Consider the following 19,139-nt stretch of genomic DNA (forward strand, 5'->3'; position numbering starts at 1 on the left):
CACCAATGAAACTGTTGAGTAAAAGAACAATTAAGACTAGAACAGTGTTGGATCCTTCCCCTTCCCTTGCTATTTTAAAAGAGGGGAAGGCGATAGCCAACCGTTTTGTCTAAGAAGTTTTAATAGATTCCTATGTAGGGTATTGGATTATATGACTCGTAATATCCCTTCCTATTTATATGATTGTATACATTTATAGTTTAGGCATTTGATATGGATTAGTCACACAAAATTAGGCAGTGGATGTGTTGTACAAATATAATGGTTAAGAACTGATGAAAGAGAAGCTGACTTTTTAGCCCAGTTTAATTTTGTTTTAAATGAGAGTAGAAACATGAGGGGGGGGGGGTATTTGTCCTTATTGACAAATCTATAACAATATTATGCAGATGTTGTTGAACATGGGCTCAAGCCTTAACCTTTAGCAGCTTTGCATTAATTTTACTACCAACTGGACTGAATGTTATTAACTAGGATTTTTTAAAATTTTATTTTTGTTTGCTGTGTCACTATTGCATCGAAGTGTTTCTACTCTGTAACTATTTTGAGAGATATATAATTTTAAGGTAACTGAAAAATAAACCACTTTTACTTTTTTTCTGTGGCAAATAAGACAGCAATTGTTAGATACTTGTTCTAACTACAGTGGTTTCCACCAAGGTCCTCTATTCCGGTGGGAACATAGGTTTAATTCTATTGGTCGAAGGGTCTGACATCTCCCTATAAAAGGGTTGCTGTCAGACTCAACCTTCGCTGGATTGTTCTCACTTGTTGTACTTAATAAAGAGCTGTTGTTACCGTTAAGCCTGTGTGAGCCTTTCCATTATCCAATCTAACAGTAATGCCTAATAATAGTGTTCCAAATCAAATAAACCTTGAAAGTTATGTAGCCTATTGAAATGATAAGCCAACAACCATGTCTTGTTCTCTGATCTGATGCACAACTTCCGCCCACAAAGCTCGCAGCTGAATCATAAAGCTTCCCCTCTGTTGCCTTTTAAGGGACCAGTATATTTTGCGGCACAACGCTTACGTTTTTCATCAGGGAAAAGAAAAGCTAATAGTTGACTTTTTCAATGTGATCTCGAGATATAGTTTGCCATAGATTTCTGATACAGACTAGCTGCGCCCCGTTCACGGGGATGTTTTCCCTGCCTTTTCTTTTCTGCAGAACTGATAACATGTAAAGCACCTATCAGAGCATTTTTGCAGGCTACAGAAAAGGGGGAAAAGGACTTAATCGTGAGAAGGGCGCAGCTAGACACGGTGAACGACGTTGTCAAGTCTCCTCAAAGTACGGCGTTGGCTCGCGTCGTCATGGTTACGAATCCTCCAGCCGCGCTTAGCTATGACGATTTTCTCAATGGCCGGATGTGCTTTGCTTCCGGGGATTGAGGCCGTGGAAGATTTCTTAGCAAGAGAGCGCAATTTGTCTTGGTGAGGCTAGAAGATTTTGTAGTGGTGGTAATGGTGATTGCTGACAGCTCTTCCTAGCAGGTGCAAGGGAATACTTATGTCGCCAGGTGGTACAGCGTGAAATGGGATGAGCAAGCGCTGTTGGAAATGGAGGTTATCATAGGGGGTAATATGGGAATATAGAACGCAATTTTCAGCATCAAAAATATTAACTCATGTATGACCTTGTTTTAATATCTAGAGCAACCCTGAAAGGTAGACTAGACTCTTCAATTAAGATTTAAAAAGCTAGCCAAGAGGTATAAAACAACGTATCATAGATTCGACTCGTGGCTTCTTCTCTTTGCCCAATTAATTCGGAGTAATTAGATAAGCGAAATTCGAGGAGATTAAAAAAAGGCTACACACTGCCTGTAGTTAAACTAAAGAAACCACCATAAGATGCAATAATTGCCATCGATTTGAATGGTATTAAAACGGAATAAGAGTTGTGGGAAAGAAGACAGTCGATGGTAAAATGTTGGTCTAGCATCTTTATTCTGAGGGTGGGCAGGGTAGTTATTATTTTTTTACATGGTGCTTGTTGGTGTCCATTGGCTGCCACAAATAAGCTTTGCTCTAATTCTACTCTTGTAGGCTAGGTTGCTGGGTACATGAATAAGGGGAGAAGTATTAATGTATTGAAAAGTTAATTATGTCTTATAATAGTGCGTTAAAATATTGAATGGAGCCTATTTTATAATTACATGGTACCTAGGAATTTTACTGCTTTGAATTTGCAGAATATTTAATGCAAAATTTTATATAGATGTATTTTAAAATTGTTTTGGCTTTGCCGTCTACTGCTGAGGTTCTTTAAAAAAATTATGCATATCTGTCTTTTATCTGGGATTTTCACCATTTTTCTACAGGATGAGTTGCACCTATTTTCTAACGTCAAATAGGAAAATAAAATATATTGAGAGGTTTTGACATAGGTTCTACGCTAATTATCATAGTAAATAGGACAGGTTTCATTCTGTCCCTATTCATGTGCACTTATTTTCCCAGAGTAAAATTTGAAACATTAAGATAAATTATCTGTAACTGTTACATAACTTTAACTGTTTGATAAATTAACTTTTGACTGATACTTTGCTCAAGAGTTCGCTTAGAAAGTATCACAGATTTGGCAGGACTATTGATTTTATTAGAGGCTGTATCATATGTTGTGGTTTATTTGGTTTTGCACTGGCATATTATGTGAACCTTGCCTGTTGTGATTTATTAAATAAATAATGATTAACTACGATAGTATTGCAGGTGTAAAATAGGTAACAAAGTAAAAGTTTCACCAGTGACAGAAACAAAGTTTCTGAAAATGCTAAATACCTACTGTACCATGCAGTACTTAAGCATAATTATAATTATGTGTGCTAATTTAGAATGGAATCTGCTGGGTCAAAATTTGACATTTCTTGGTTCCCTAGACTCTTTCCTAAGTTTCTTTACATTCATTACTTTTGTGATTCCAGGTGCTGAGATCAAGTTTCTTTTTCCTGTACAGATCCAATTGCATGGCCTTAGAGACAGTAGTTACACAGAGAATGGGTCCAGAGAGGATCTGTCCAAATGAGCACGAGCAGCTGGGGCTCCAAGAACCATCTGATGCAATCCTTGATCCTGTTGGCGAATGGAGTAGTGAAGAACCAGAAGACGAGGAGGAAGAGAATATTAATAATGGCTATGTATATCAGCCACTGAACCAAGAACCAGAACAGGGATCAACAACACATGAATCATCAGCAACTAGCACAGAGCCAGCCCTTGACATCAATCAGCGACTTCAGGTGGCAGTTTTGTTTCAAACACCCTATATGGGAACTAATGCTACCAGAAGAAAATTAATGCATGTATCTTTACATTTTGATTAATTTTAATGGCCCTGTGTATCATATGCAGGCAATGAGACTACATCTGCCTGACCCACCTATCGAAAGTGATAACGAGGATGAGGAGAGACTGGTAGCTCAAAGCAGCCACAGTTCAATCCCCATGGATCCAGGTAATATATCAAAACTTCCAACTTTGTGTCCTGATAGATTGTATAAGGATATTTATAACTTTATTTTAGACATTTGATGCAGATAGGCTGACACATTATACTATTTCATCACTATACATATAAAAGCTGCAGTCCTTACTTCTTCGTGATCACCTAGCACTTTTTCCTCTCTAGCCAAGATTATTACTCCATTTGTCTCTATAATTCTCTGAATTAAATTTAGATTTTATCAATCTAGAACTAGTCCATGTGTAAACCTGATTTCTTCTTTCTTAATCTTGGTATTGGTATGTTTGTGTAGATTTACATTTCACGTTAAGCTATAGTGTGCTTTTAGCTTAGGATGGTCTAAGAACTCTGCCATGTGCTTTGTAGGACTGTATGTTAACATAGTTAATTGTAGTTGTCCAGTAATAAAAATAAACTATGCCTTATTGAAATATGTGAAGCCACTACACAGTGTATATTATCACATCTATTTTTGTAGTGGTTTGTTATTATTTGTTTGATTTGGAAATAAAACTACAGGCATGATGGCCTAATGGAAACCATAGCCATTAGCGGGATTCCTTTTCCTTCCTTTAGTCAGGTATAGAATAGGTTTGTATGTCATCTTAATCCAACTATATTGAGGTTTAACATAAGCATATAGTCTTGTATCTTACTATTATGCCATTTCATCTCCAGCTGTTCAAATTAGTCTTTGGCAATTGCCTGATTATTGTAAATAGCAGAATGAACATTATTTATCAGAACAGCGTGTAAATACCGTGTTTCCCTGAAAATAAGACCAAACTGGAAATAAGGTCTAGCATGATTTTTCTGGATGCTCATAATATAATGTACCCCAGTTAAAATCATCAGCATTGTGTTGGCCCTCGGTGGCGAGGCCAGCTCAATGTCGTACATGTTGGGGGGCGTCTGTGGGGGGCGGAGCAAGGAGGGGAGTCCTGGATGTCACCTGGGTATGGGGGCTCCCTGCCCTTCTCATTTGCAAGGGCTGTCGCAAGTGGGGCAGCAGGCAGGAGACTCATCCCATGTGGGTGGCAGAGCTGGAGGACGAAGTTGGACAGCGGGGGTCGAAGCATGGTGCCCTCCACCTCACCACCTGCTTCACAGCAGTGGCACCAGCCAGCAGAGCCACGGTGGGGGGGGGGGGAGGCACACGATCCAGCCTCTCAGATGCATCGTGCAGCTGCCTGCCCCATTGCAGCCACAGGCAAGCAGTCAGATAGTGGAACGGAGTGGGCAGGCAGCTGTGTAGTGTGTCCAGTGGGCCAATCGTGTGCCTCCCCCCTGCATCTCTGCCTGCTGGAGAGCAAGTCTGGCAGTCGTAGCGCTTGGACTCACCTGCATGGTTTGCACAGCCCCAGAGTGTGCCAGACACCATCAGCCCCCACACACTCACTGCCTTCTGTGTGCATGCTAGAGGGACGCCCTGCTGGGCCAGGGCAGCAGAGCCAGTCCCTCGCTATCTCCAAGGCAGCCCCATGGACCAAATATGGGCCCATCTGGCCCACGGGATTTGTGCTTGACATGGCTGTTGTACATGAAAAAAATAAGACATCACCTGAAAATAAGCCCTAATGCATCTTTTGGAGCAAAAATTAAGATCGGGTCTTATTTTTGAGGAGAGATGGTAACAGGCTGGTTATTTGTGTTATGTAGTTATTTTGATCTTCTTTTATACGATCACTAGCCCTTCATACTAGTTTATTTATGTTGAATGACAGAACTTTAAACTGAAGAACATTCCATTCAGGATGGTGTATGGTTTTTCAGCCATATGTTTGATGCATAGTAAATTTTACACACACACACACACACTATAATACAATACAATAGCAGAATTGGAAGGGACTTGGAGGTCTTCTAGTCCAACCCACTGCCTAGGCAGGAAACCCTATACCATTCCAGACAAATGGCTATCCAACATCTTCTTAAAAGACTTCCAGTGTTGGGGCATTCACAACTTCTGGAGGCAAGCTGTTCCACTGATTAATTGTTCTGTCAGCAAGTTTCTCCTCAGTTCTAAGTTGCTTCTCTCCTTGATTAATTTCCACCCATTGCTTCTTGTTCTACCCTCAGGTGCCTTGGAGAATAGTTTGACTCCCTCTTCTTTGTGGCAACCCCTGAGATATTGGAACACTGCTATCATATCTCCCCTAGTCCTTCTTTTCATTAAACTAGACATACCCAGTTCCTGCAACCGTTCTTCGTATGTTTTAGTCTCCAGTCCCTTAATCATCTTTGTTGCTCTTCTCTGCACGCTTTCTAGAATCTCCACATCTTTTCTAGATCGTGGCGACCAAAACTGAATGCAGTATTCCAAGTGTAGCCTTACCAAGGCATTATAAAGTGGTATTAACACTTCACGTGATCTTGATTCTATCCCTCTGTTTATGTAGCCTAGAACTGTGTTGGCTTTTTTGGCAGCTGCTGCATACTGCTGGCTCATATTTAAATGGTTGTCCACTAGGACTCCAAGATCACAGTTACTATTGAGGAAGGTACCACCTATACTGTATCTGTGCATTTCGTTTTTCTTGCCTTACTCTTTTCACCATTGAATTTCCTTTTATTAGATAGTGCCCAATGTTCAAGTTTGTCAAGATCTTTCTGTATCTTTAGCCTATCTTCTGGAGTGTTGGCTATTCCTGCCAGCTTGGTGTCATCTGCAAATTTGATGAGTTCCCCATTTATTCCCTCATCCAAATCGTTGATGAAGATGTTGAAGAGGACCTAAAACAGAGCCTTGGAGTACTCCACTGCATACTTCCCTCCATAAAGATGCAATTCCATTGAGGACTACACGTTGAGTGCGGTTGGTCAGCCAGTTACGAATCCATCTGGTGGTGATGCTGTCCAACCCACATTCTTCTACTTTATCTAATAGTAGGTTATGGTCTACCTTATCAAATGCCATACTGAAGTCCAAGTAAACTATATTGACAGCATTCCTCTGGTCCACTAATTTTGTCACTTTGTCAAAGAATGCAATAAGATTAGTCTTGCATGATCTGTTTTTGACAAACCCATGTTGGCTTTTGGCTATTACTTCTAGGCGTTCGCTAATTCGTTGCTTGATTATCTTTTCCAGAATCTTTCCTGGTATTGAGGTCAGGCTGATAGGTCTATAGTTTCCTGGATCTATTTTTTTTCCTTTTTTGAAGATGGGAACCACATCAGCTCTTTTCCAGTCCTCTGGCAGTTCCTTGGTGCTCCAGGATCTCTGAAAGATATAATTCAGTGGTTCTGAGATCTCATCTGCCAGTTCCTTCAGAACCCTGGGTGTAATCTGTCTGGTCCTGGTGATTTGAACTCGTCTAGGGTAGACAAGTGCTCACTTACCATTTTGTTCCCTATTTCAATTTGTGTTCCTAATCTGATTTTTGTGGTGCTGTTTTTGATAGGTTGGTCTGTTTTATCCCTTTGTGTAAAGACAGATGCAAAAAATGAGTTAAAATAGTTCTGCTTTCTCCCTGTTGCTTGTCACCTTCTTGCCACTTTCTCCCAGCAATGGACCAATTGTTTCCTTAACTTTTTCTTGGTTTTAACATGTTGGAAGAAGCTTTTTTTTGTTATTTTTTACTTTTGTAGCAAGCCTTTCTTCATTGTGAGCCTTAGCTTTCCTTATTTCATCTTTACAGGCTCGGGCTATTTGCTGATATTCTGCCCTAGTTATGTCCCCCCCTTTCCACTTTTTATACTTAACTTTTTTGTCTTTCAATTTGTCAGTGTTCTTTATGCATCCATGCTGGTTTCTTTTGGGAGCTGTTATTTTTCTTTTTCATTGGTATTGTGCTAGACTGGGCTTTTGTAATCTCATTTTTCAAAATTTCCCAAGCTTCTTGAGTTGTTTTCCCCTTGAGGATTCTCATCCATGGAATTCTCCCCAAGCTCTCTCTAAATTCATTGAAATTAGCTCTCTTAAAATCCAAAACTCTAGTTTGACTTTATTCTACCACTTCTGTTTGCATAATGTTGAATTCCAATATTGCATGGTCACTTGCCCCCAGGGTTCCTATGGCTTCAACACCTTCTATCATTTCCTGTTAGTGAGAATTAAGTCCAATATGGCTGATCCCCTTGTTCCCTTCTCTACTTTTTGGGAAACAAAGTTGTCTGCTAGATTTGTTAGGAACCTGTTGGATCTTCCACTTGGTGCAGAGTTTGTTTCCCAGTTGATGTCAGGGTAGTTAAAATCCCCCATTACTATTGTGGTGTGCTTCCTACATACCTTAGTTAACTGACTAGCAAAAGGTTCATCTACTTCCTCTGCTTGGTTGGGTGGCCTGTAGTATAGACCTATGGCAATGTTGTTTTCCCCCCAACCTTTAATATTGACCCAAATGCATTCAAGATAGTTCTCATCATTGTTATGCTCTATTTCTGTAGAGATGTAGTTATTTCTTATATATAGTGCAACTCCACCTCCTCTTTTATTTGGTCTATTTCTTTTAAATAATTTAAATCCTTCTAACTGTATGTTCCATTTGTGGGTTTCATCCCACCAAGTTTCTGTAATGGCAACAATATCATATCTGCCCTCATTTACTTGAATTTCTAATTCGCCCTGTTTATTCCTCATACTCTGTGCATTGACGTATAGACATTTGAGTCCATTTTGATTGACCCTGTGTTTATTGTCTACATAACCTGTGTTATGCTTGACTGCCCCTATTTTCTTGCCACTTGTATGATTCATGCACATGGTATGGCAATCACTATTAAATGCTTGGTTTTGCTTGACAGCAGGAGTGATAATCTTACCCGCACAAACATCTATGTTACATGCACTGATAACCCTATGAGTTTTAGATTGCTGGGGACAGAAATGTTCTGTATCAATTAATTCTCTGTCCCCGCTGTTCAGTTTAAATGTTTATCCAGAAAATCTGTGAATTTAATGCGAAGTAACTCAGTCCCTTTCTTGGATGGGTGCAAACCATCTCTTTTGTACAATTTTTCATTGGACCAGCTGCAGGCATCATGACTAATAAAACCAAAGCCTTCCCTTTTACACCACTCCTTTAGCCACACATTAAATTCTGCTACACGCTGGCCCTTCCCTTTTTGTTCCTTATATACTGGTAAAACCTCTGAAAAGATAAGCCTACAACCTACACTACTAAGTTCATACCCCAAGCTCTGGAAATCATTCTTCACAGAAAGTACATCTTTTTGGGACAGATCATTTGTGCCAAGATGTATAATAGCATCAAAGTCACAGTCCTTACTTGCATTCTTGACTATCTTAAGAATACGCCTCTTGTCTCTGTTGGCAGTAGCACCTAGCAGACACCTGACCTCTTTTAAAACCTCCGTATCCTTTCCTAAATATACATCCCTTACGATTGAATCACCAACCAGAAGGTGACTTCTCTTTTTACATACCTTGATCTTCCTGTGCGACTGATGTGTGATACCTGGGTCCCCAGTTCACCTTTCCAAAGAAAGTTCTTCATTTTGGACCACGATCCTCTGCTTATTTGAGTCATCATTATCACAACTACCTTGACATGTTCCATTAAGGTCAGCACGGGCGCTATATCGGTTATGCTGGGTCACAGCAAAAGCTGTGTTTATGGTTCACAGCTCTCACCCTGACAGATCCCAAGGTTGTCTAGACTGCTCTTCTCCTGCAGGATCCTTGCGGTAGAGGGGACTGATAGCGTGGCATCTCCATAGTGTAGAATGGCTGAGTTGGGCACCTAATTTCTGCTTGGAGAGCACAGATTAGAGATTCTATATAGATAATCTGTCTATGTAGACTAGTAATTTGTTTACGAAGGGGACAGTATTTCAAATTTGAAAAGAGTACTGCGAAAGATAGATGCAAAACAGCTATTACATTGAACTAAGCTGGTCATTTTGAAATAAAATAAAATCACAATCTCAAGCGCACTAATCCAGAATGTATTATTGCTATTTTGGTTTATAGATATGATTCGCGCGCCATTGGGCATGCAGGCTACTACCTAGCAATGTTCTCTCTAAGGTGTGCCGCTGCACGGCCACGCACATGGCAAGAAAGCACCGCACAGCAGTTTTCAACTGCCGCGCAGTGATTTCTAATGTCACAGGCTCCGGAAGCTGAGGGGCCTCAGATTTTCTGTCCTGGTTAAGGTTAGCACAGGCGCGGGGGTGGGGACGGCGGCAGGAGGTTACGCGGCACGGGCCGTCTCCTAGGACCTCCTAGGGGCTGGCTGCGCCACTCAAACTACCGTCAGTCGCCCCGTATTCAGCAAAGCAAGTGCGGGGAAGTCCTTTGCAGGCGGCTAGAACTGGTTGCCTGCAAAGGACCTCCACAGACTTGCTTTGATGAGCACGGCGCGACTGACAGTAGTTTGCGTAGTTTGAGGTGAAGCTGCCAAAGCCCCCGCCGCCACTGGAATAACTGCCTCCTCTTCCTCCAACAGTACTGCTGGATTTGCCGCCCGGCACTGCGGCTGAAGTGAAGCCACCAAAACTCCCACTGGTGCCCCCACCCATGGCAGCGGTGGCAGTGCCTTCCCCTCCGCTCGGAACACCTGAGCTGGGCCCCACACCCTGCCGCCTCCCCCTCTGCCGCCGTGCTTTTGAGGAGCCATGAGGCTTTTTTTTTTCCTGTGGGGCAGGAGCTGTACGGCAGGTGCGAACCGACCGTGGGAGGGGAAAAGGGTGCCGGAGTCCTGACCAAGGTGAGGTGGCGAGGAGCCAGTAGGAAGGCAGCAGAGGGGGTGGGAGCAGGAAAAATAAGGCTTCATGGCTCCTCAAAAGCACGGTGGAGGAGGAAGAGGCAGCAGGGATAATGTGGGGCCCAGCTCATGTGCTCCGAGCGGAGGGGGAGGCACCGCCACTGCTGCCACAGGCGGGGGTGCTGGCGGGAGCTTTGGCGGCTTCACCTCAGCCGCAATGCCAAGCAGCAAATACAGTGGTGCTGTTCCAGAAGGAGGCGGCAGCAGTTATTCTGGTGGCGGCGGGGGCTCGTCGGCATCTTCAGCAGCGGTCCTGCCCCTGATGAAAAAACCGAAGATGGAGCAGATCCAGGCTGATGATCTCGCCGCAGCTGCCAGGTCCAGACGGAGGTAGCCAGAGCGGCACCTAGGTGAAAGAGCAACATGACTGGAGGAGGAATTCTGGGAGTTGAAGTCCACAAGTCTTAAAAGCTGTCAAGTTTGAACACCCCTGGGTTTTTTTTTCTAAAGGGTTAGGGGTGCAAAGGTCTTGTAACTTGACAGCTTTAAGACTTGCGCACTTCAAATGGCAGAGTTTCTGAACCAACATTTTGGTTGCTAAGCAGGAGTGTTCTTAAGTGATACTGATATTATATAACACTTTTAATTAAGCAGGTACCTTGAATAAACATAACTTTTAGTTTCAAATAATACTGATTTCGTTATTGTCTTAGGTGACATCTGTGAAAAAAATTCAGGTGCTCAGGCATGAAAATGTGCCGCTCAAACACTATACTTTTCTGCTCACACTGAAAAAAAATTAGAGGGAACATTGCTACCTAGTCCTCTTTGTCTCTCTGACTTCCCCCTTGTAGCCAGCAGCTCCAATCACCAGCCTCAGGAAAGTTCAAATGAAATGGAGTTAAAGGGCCCCTACCTAGTCCTCTTTGTCTCTCTGACTCCCCTTTGTATGTATATATAAAAGTTCTCATCATTTGCCCTTTTTTAAAATTCTTTGTCTCTCTGACTCCCCTTTGTATGTATATATAAAAGTTCTCATCCTTTGCCCTTTTTTTTAAATTCTAGAACATGTGGAATTAGTGAAAAGGACCATGGCTGGAGTCAAGCTCCCTACACTGAGCATTCCTGCATGGGCCAATGAGATATCGGATGAGCAGTGGCAGGATATGGTGCAACGAACATTGCAAGACAGACAGAGTCAGAATGGTTTTAAGCCAGAATGGAAATGAAGAGCCCCAGTGAGCTTCTTGTCTACAAAGAAAACATCTAAACTGGAGTTAATCTACTTTAAACTATCTTGCTCTAAAGTGATTAGGTAGTTATCTCACTTTTCTTCAGCACTGAACCTGTCAATTCATCTGGTAAAACTGCAAATAATTCACTAGTTGTCTATAGTACTTAGTTATGAATGCTTAGTGGTGTTGACCGTGAGGCTGTTTTCTTAATCCTGAGAAGAAACAAATGTTTTGGATATGTGTTTAGTCTGTTCTTTCTCCTCTTCCCCACGACCTATTGTGACACATGGGCTAAAGAGCTAAACGTGGCCATGAGGTGCAGTCCAGTGTATCATCTTTTCAAGAGATCCATTTTATTTAGTTCTGTACATACAGGGACATCTGTACAAAATCCAACACTGTCATACTATGTAATACTCTACTGAAAATAAAGTACACCATATGTACATAATGAATTGAAAAGCAGCTTAATACTTGTGTCCAGGCAGTGAATGCATCATTTGGTTGCTTTCCCCCCCACTCTTGGGAAGGGCTGTATAAGACACAAAAGAGGCAGCTCCATCCCTATCCATGTAAAAGTAAGGGAAGATAAAAGCTGAAATGGGGACAAACGCAAGGGTTTTAAGTAGAGCTAGATTAAGGTAGAGCATAACTGGAAGTTGTGTATAGCTGAGGTGCTCATTTGGCTTGAAGTGTGATTTTTATTTTTTTACCTCTTTACATACAGCTTCTCTGATAGTTAGATATATAGGACACTCAAATGAATTGGGAGCAAACTAAATTTTAATATTAAGTTCCAAACACAAGTTCCCTGATCCCAAAGAAAGATTAGACAAAGCCTATATTTACATCTAAGTGTACAGCATATGATGCTCAATTACAGCCCTGCTTCACCTATGCAAAACTGTAACAGGCATAGAAGTGCTGTGTAGCATACATGTGGATAATGAAGGATACTTTCCTATGGTCCTTCTCATTTACAGAGCCCAACTTTGAGGGGGAATATATAAGCAGACAACCACATGTTGGTGTTAAGGAGTTCCAAGTTTTCTTTTGTTCCTCCCACAGCTAAACCACACTTTGAAAAACCAGTAGCTGAATGTGCAAGCTACTCGGTGAACCTTCATTTTTGTTTGATTCTGTCACTGAACCAAGGAACATCTTGCAAATCGATTATAAGTTCCTGTTTAACTTCCTTCCACATATGCTTCAACTGGAACCTTGCAAGAAGATTAAAAGACATCCTTAGTATGAGAAACTATAGCCAGACAGAGCATCTTGAACAACAGATATTGAAAGTATTTTGACAGCAGACAGTGGAGGTTAGCATCATCATATATTCTAACGTCAGTTTCAATTCTAAGTGCCTGCCCTCATGTAGTTAAAACTCTACCATGCGCAAAATATGGGTTGCCAAAGTAATAATGTTCTGGGGGAGGGAAAAAAGCTTTTGAGAACTCCAGAAATAGGCCAGTGAAGCTTGTGCATGCTTAATGATCACATAATGCTGATGGACTGTTAGTAAAGGGACAAATGAAGAATTCCACAGAGAAAAATACCAAAGAGGAATGTATCAGACTGAAATTTGTTCGGCTTGAATGATGGGTAAGCCCAGGCACTGTGATTTATTCAATAATTCATGGTTTAAAAGAGAATAGCATGATATAGGTACCCAGCCTGTAGCTTGAGTATCAGTATGGAAAATTGGCAAATGTCCACTTTTTTAAATTGCAGTTTTTTAAGAGTTAAAAGATATATCTGAAGAGGTAAATTCGGTGAATATTGAAATGAAATATGCTGCAAATCAACTTCAGTCAAGTCATTAAAGGTACAGTGGAACAGAATGGTATAAGTAAGCAGACAAGACAAAATTACAGCACATGGAGATTTAAATAAGAACATGAAAAAAAGTCTCACAGTCCAACATTATTACTTTTCTGATATTCCACTTTTTCCCAATAAGCCCCCCCCCATGAGCAATAAATGGATAAAACTTTAAATGTGGAGGGGGGGGCGGAGACGGCGACTCACTAGAAACATTTTTTCTAAAGCTAGAGCATAGGATACTGTAGGCTTCCCCTTCTGTGATTACCATGATCCAAAATAAACCAGCAGCTTTTCAACTATGAGAAGCTGTTAAATAAATGTAACTACTATATTCTGGCTACCCATACTTCAAAGAAGTCTGAATACCCCAAATTATATATTCCCTTAGGTGAATTTCTGCAACTTCTTGATATTCGGTTTCCTGAACTGACGAATGGTGCTAGAACAGCTGGAATCCACATAAACACTGAAAATAAAACCATGCTAGCTGAGAGACAATGGGAGCATAAATTTAGCAACAGGGTGAGGAATTAACTGGGAAAGACTAGCTCAGTTGATACATGGAAATTGGAGTTTCCTGCATTCTTTATTTAATTTTTCCTATGATTTTCAATATGCAAAATGCATAAAGCTATTTAAGATTTGCTGGCGCTTAAAACCCAACAGCTGAAAGGAAAGTTGGCATTATTAGTAGAGAATGTGCTTAACAGCTACTCTCCCTCCAGTACTAACAAAGATAGACAGAAAGCAAGACTCAAGTAACACATTCATGCAGCAGCTGCACAATAGCTGCCAGGCACATAGATCAACTGCAAGCCTCTATTTGGAAGGTGAAAATTCATTGAAAGCATTATCTAAATCACTGGATTTGGAATTATGCATGACTGCTAATGCAAACACAATTTCAGGGAGGGGGGGGATGTACGATATCACCCTTTCTCATAACAACCAAACGCAGCTGCAATCTCCATCAGATTAGTTATTTATTCTAAATTTTATGGGAGGGATGTATCACATTATTCTCAAGAGAAAATTGCCTATACCAACCTGTTTAGTCAATATAACATAACATTTCCATTATGCAGACCACCCGGTTGTGTGATAGGTGGAAAGATAATGAGAATATCAGTCAAGGGCTCTGGATGACTGATAAACAGATAAATTCCCAATGCCCTGGTCCTGGGATTTTAGAATTATTATTTTTTTGTACAAATTCAGGAATTGGGATGTTCCTTTCAATGGAATGATATTCTCACAGGTTCCTAGGCTCCCATCACACGTGCACACAAAACACAGCCTTAAAAAGATTTAAAGCAGGAGTAAGTGAAAGTGTGGTGGGATATGAGGTACAATGTAAAATCAAACTGAACCTGAAAGAATGAGAATGGAGTGGAGGACAGGCACAGGTCACCATGTTCATTCCCTAGCTATACGTTAGAACAAAGTGCATTTCTGTGTACCCTCCAGGGTCTCCCTAGCCCGTCAGAGTGCCTCCTGGCTTGAGGTGAGAAATTCTTCTGCTCTCTTGTGTGCTTCCAAAGCCTTTATGGTGTAGACATCCTGAGGAAGCTCTGATTTCCGACGCAGCAAAACCTTCTCCTTCTTCATATCTTTCAACATCTAAACACAAACACATAACAGATTAAAAGTAGTTTGTAGAATCTGCAAATTTCTCCCAAGAGCTAACTTGCTCTCTTCTCTCTGGTATTATACAGTATATAGATTACTAAATCATGGCCAAGTTGGGTTTAATTAGGCCCATCTCCCAAGTCCATATAATACCTATTTGCTCACTGTACCCAATCTCTGTTTTCAGAGGATGACATAGACAGATGCCGCTATGTCTATGATGCCATTAAATTCTACAATAAAAATCAATGTAGAAATTGCTAAGCAAGCAGGACAGGGCAGTCTGTGATTTTTCGTATGATGCTGGATTTAAAACCTATCAACCTTGGCAACAGTTATCAGAGATGATGGGAAACTACACTCTAGTAATTTTTGGAAGGCCACCAATTAAATCCCTGACTAAGATACTTAACTATTTCATTTTCCTTTAAGGCATCAGCCTTCAAGTAATAATAATCAGGCACAATGTCACACAAGCAAGAGAACAACAGAATTACTACAGTCAGAAATCAAGTATTAACAAAGTGAGTAATTGAAGTACCGTATTTTCTGGAGTATAAGACACACCGTAGTATAAGACGCACCATGATTTTGAAGAGGTAAATGTTTTTTTAAAAAAATTTCTGCACTTTGCAGGCCTCAAGCCCTCTGCATATCTCATTTTTTGAAGAAGAAGAAAAAAGGAGGGGGGGTTGCAGAGTTTTGGGAGGCTTGTAGAGTGCTCCTAGGGGCTGGGGGGGGGCAAAAATGAGCAAAAAATGGCCCATTTCTTGTAAAAATGGGCCTTTTGTTTTGAAAAAAAAAGTCATGCAGAGGCTTTGGGAGGCTTCTAGAATGCTCCTGGGGGCAGGGGAGGAATGAGCAAAAACAGCCTGTTTTTTTGCTCGGTTTTACTCTCCCCAGCCCCCAGGAGCACTTTGCAAGCCTCCCAAACCCTCTGCACATCCATTTTTGATTGGGGGGGAGGTTCAGTAGGCCAAAAGTGCTGTATTCAGTGTATAAAATGCACCCAGATTTTCACCCTCTTTTTGGGGGGGGGAGGTGTGTTTTATATGCCAAAAAATACGGTAGGGTAAGCTGAGTCAATGATTATAGATCAATATACACACACTACAATGATAATGAAATTCAACATGAAAGAAACAATCTAGACAACACTCTAATTTACAAATCAGCAACATGGAAACTAAGAAGCAAGCAGAAATACCAAAGTATCTTAAAGAAATTGAAATACAACCATATATTGTGTGGTTGTTTTAACTTATCTTTTACAAAATAGGACCATTTGTTTCATAAGAAACAAAGGGAACTCCGCCTCTGACTCATATTAGAGATTGCTATTTTTCAACTCTACTTCGGTTTGATTTATGCAACAACAGAAGCCTGTGGGCATCGTTTATTTCATCCTACTGTAATCTATTTTATTGCATTTCACTGTGTCTTATTTATTGTAACTTGCTGTTGTTGATGTTCATGCTTTGATATGGTCAATTGACTAAACAATAAGATATACTATACTTAATCTGTGGGCACCCAATTTTTAAAAACTATTTCCTGACAGAGAAGGTATGATACAAACTCAAAGAGTTTTCAAATTTGGTGTTTCAAATTCAGATTGGAAAAAAATATCTAACAGTATGCTAGCAAGAGTCAAAATTAAGAGGAAACAGAGGAAGTACAGAAGGTAGGAGCAAAGGAGTAAAAAGTTATACTCTCCTGCCGTATGAAATACAGTGGATATCCCAACTGTGCCCATTCCAAATCCAAGTCTAATTATGACTGACATGAAGTGTATGAATACTGGAGTTGTGTCATGGACCTACATAATTCAAGGAGAATCACCACAAGAAAGGACAAATGCTTTTGTTGAAATGTTAAGAATGTAATTTAACCATCCCAAATGCTATGGGATTGATTCCATTATGCCTCTTCTTGAACTGTTGATTTTGTCCTTTCATGCAAAATGTAATTAAGTTACAAAGTAGTCAGTGTTCCAGCTACCCATAGGTATTTATTTAGTCCTAAGTGCATCCAAGTGACTGTTAGCTCATTTCACAGTTACTGTAATAATTATATATTTGTTTCCAAAAAGCCATGTAAAACAAACAAACTATTAAAAGGAGTGCAGGTGGAGGAATGAACTGGAAAGGTTCTGTGACTTGGTGTTTTGTTTTCAGAACTCAGAAACTATGGGTTAGTTTATAAATCTGCAGTAGTCAGAAATACATCCAGTATGATGTTTTAAAAACCACTGTCCCTCTATTTTAAGTTGTGGTAGCCGACAAATCCTTGCACACATTTCCTAAGCTATTTGAGAATTAAGGATTATTTCCCACCCATTCTGCCTTTCCACAGAGAAACCATGTGCCAATCGTTTATGATTAGCTTGCCTTTGAGCCAAGTAAGGGTCTGCCAAAATTTGCTTGCTTGCTTAAGAGAAACTAGCTACCAGGAACTACACGCTACAGATAGGCTCTGGATCAATTGGGTTTATATAATTTAAGTCACCTGTACAGCCTCTGTTTCCATCGTTTTCTTCAGTAGCTGTATGTCCTCTGCAGTGGGGGTCTCCGTCTCCATGCAATAAACAGGAGGCAAAGGTGGGGGTGCGCAATACGTGGGGTACTGCAGGAACACAGCACACAGAAAAATGGGAATGCAAGCTCAACAACTCAAGTACTAGAACGTCAAATGTTTACACGTATATACAGATCCCCAAAAGAAAAAAAAAGGATATAATGTGAATGTTTTCAATTACAATTCATCATCCCTTTGTGAAATAGGTTTGGGGATATAAAAGTTACTGAAAACTTTCATTCTTAATTCAGATATTCTCTTACAATAAAGGGGACTGAGTCATTTTTTGTTGTTGTTGCAATGGTGAAAATCCCAATTAAAAAAAATAATGAAAGTATCAAGACATAAGATCCAATCTTAACTAAAACCTAACAACACAATTGTTACTATGCAGCTATTACCTATTCAAAACTATACATTTATTCAATATTCAAAAAGGTTTTGAGTTAAAGGAATCAGTGTGTGAAAAAGTCTGAATTTCTACAAGAATTAACACTGGCGGTTGCATTATATTTCACATAAAATAGTACAATGATATAGGAGTAATACTATAACGTTATCCTTTAAACAATTCTATGTCTCTTAAAATTAACTTGGATGAAAAAAAATTAAACAAATTCATTTGAAATGTGGTACTCCATAACAATATATAAGGTTTTCCTACAAAGTTAGCTATTCTTGTCTTTCATCAGGTAATACCGTGTTTCCCTGAAAATGCGACCTGTCCTGAAATTAAGGCCTTGCCACATTTTTCAGCTGGGCAAAAACATAAGCCCTCCCCTGAAAATAAGCCCCCATGACAACCCTCCCTTCCAGCCAAGCAGAGCGCCACTCACCAACCTAGCGATATCCTGAAGGCGCCAAGCCGCAGGAGCTGGGGGAGGGGGGGCAAAGGCGCTCACATTGCTTGCTGTCTTTGGGATACCGTTAGGTTGGTGAGTGATGCTGTACCCAGCTGGAGCGGGGGGTTGCTGGGTGGCTGCTCTTACAAGCAGCCGCCCGGCAACCCCCCACTCCAGCCGGGCAGAACGCCACTCACCGACCCAGTAATATCCCAAAGACGCTAAGCCACGTGGCGCTCTGCCCAGCAGGAAAGGGAGGTTGCATGAGCGCCTGTTCCGCCCCAGCTCGCATGCCTCCCAGCGTCACCATGCCCTGGCCCAACTCTCCCTGCAGGGCCAGAGCGCTACAAGCAAAACCGGCTTCCAAACTCTGGAGATCCGCTGCCGAGTCTTCTGGCAGCAGCCGCTCTGGGACTATGCTCTATGGTTGTGGGCCGGCTGCCGGAAGACTCTCTGTCCCACCAGGGTCTTCCAACAGCCAGCCCACAACCATAGAGTGTAGTCCCAGAGTGGCGAATCTCCGGAGTTTGGAAGCCAGTTATGCTCGGAGCATAGTGGTGGTGGCAGCGGGGCCGCGGTGGTGCCAGAGGGGCCACGGTAGCGGCGGCACCCTGGCCCTGCAGGAAGAGCTGGACCAGAGCATTGTGAGTCTGGAAGGCATGCGAGCTGGCGGCACCCTGGCCCTGCAGGAAGAGCTGGACCAGGGCATTGTGAGTCTGGGAGGCATGCGAGCATGCAAACAAGTACTCGCGCAACCTCTCTTTCCAGCCAGGCAGAGCGCCACGTGGCTTAGCGCCTTTGGGATATTACTGGGTCAGTGAGTGGCGTTCTGCCTGGCTGGAAAGGGGCATTGCCGGGCAGCTGCTCATGAGAGCAGCTGCCCAGCACC

General features: G+C 41.5%; 2 protein-coding genes across 7 annotated transcripts in view; one reads left to right on the forward strand and one right to left on the reverse strand.

The window, feature by feature from the left end:
- The first annotated feature begins 1,341 nt into the window (after positions 1–1,341).
- On the forward strand, positions 1,342–11,837 carry MEA1 (male-enhanced antigen 1). 6 transcript variants are annotated; one of them, XM_081943703.1, is made up of 4 exons: positions 1,342–1,437; positions 2,963–3,245; positions 3,358–3,460; positions 11,206–11,837. In XM_081943703.1, exons 2-4 carry the CDS (start codon positions 2,973–2,975, stop codon positions 11,367–11,369), a joined length of 540 nt encoding a protein of 179 aa, XP_081799829.1. In that variant the 5' UTR covers positions 1,342–1,437; positions 2,963–2,972; the 3' UTR covers positions 11,370–11,837. The 6 variants fall into 6 exon arrangements, with proteins under 6 accessions (XP_081799829.1, XP_081799826.1, XP_081799827.1 ...); XM_081943700.1 differs by having other exon boundaries at positions 1,347–1,437; positions 2,931–3,245; XM_081943701.1 differs by having other exon boundaries at positions 1,372–1,497; positions 2,931–3,245.
- Positions 11,838–12,959: 1,122 nt separating this feature from the next.
- The window catches only part of PPP2R5D (protein phosphatase 2 regulatory subunit B'delta), a 63,706-nt gene continuing 57,526 nt past the window's right edge, over positions 12,960–19,139 (reverse strand). Inside the window, exons 15-16 of the mRNA XM_081943692.1 lie at positions 17,340–17,456; positions 12,960–14,822 (exon numbers count right to left, since the gene is read on the reverse strand). Of these exons, the coding sequence (XP_081799818.1) occupies positions 14,685–14,822; positions 17,340–17,456 (255 nt within the window). The 3' untranslated portion in view covers positions 12,960–14,684. The remainder of the gene's footprint in view (positions 14,823–17,339; positions 17,457–19,139) is intronic.

This window comes from Natrix helvetica (genome assembly GCF_964273705.1).
Source record: "Natrix helvetica genome assembly, chromosome: 2".
Lineage (NCBI taxonomy): Eukaryota > Metazoa > Chordata > Lepidosauria > Squamata > Natricidae > Natrix > Natrix helvetica.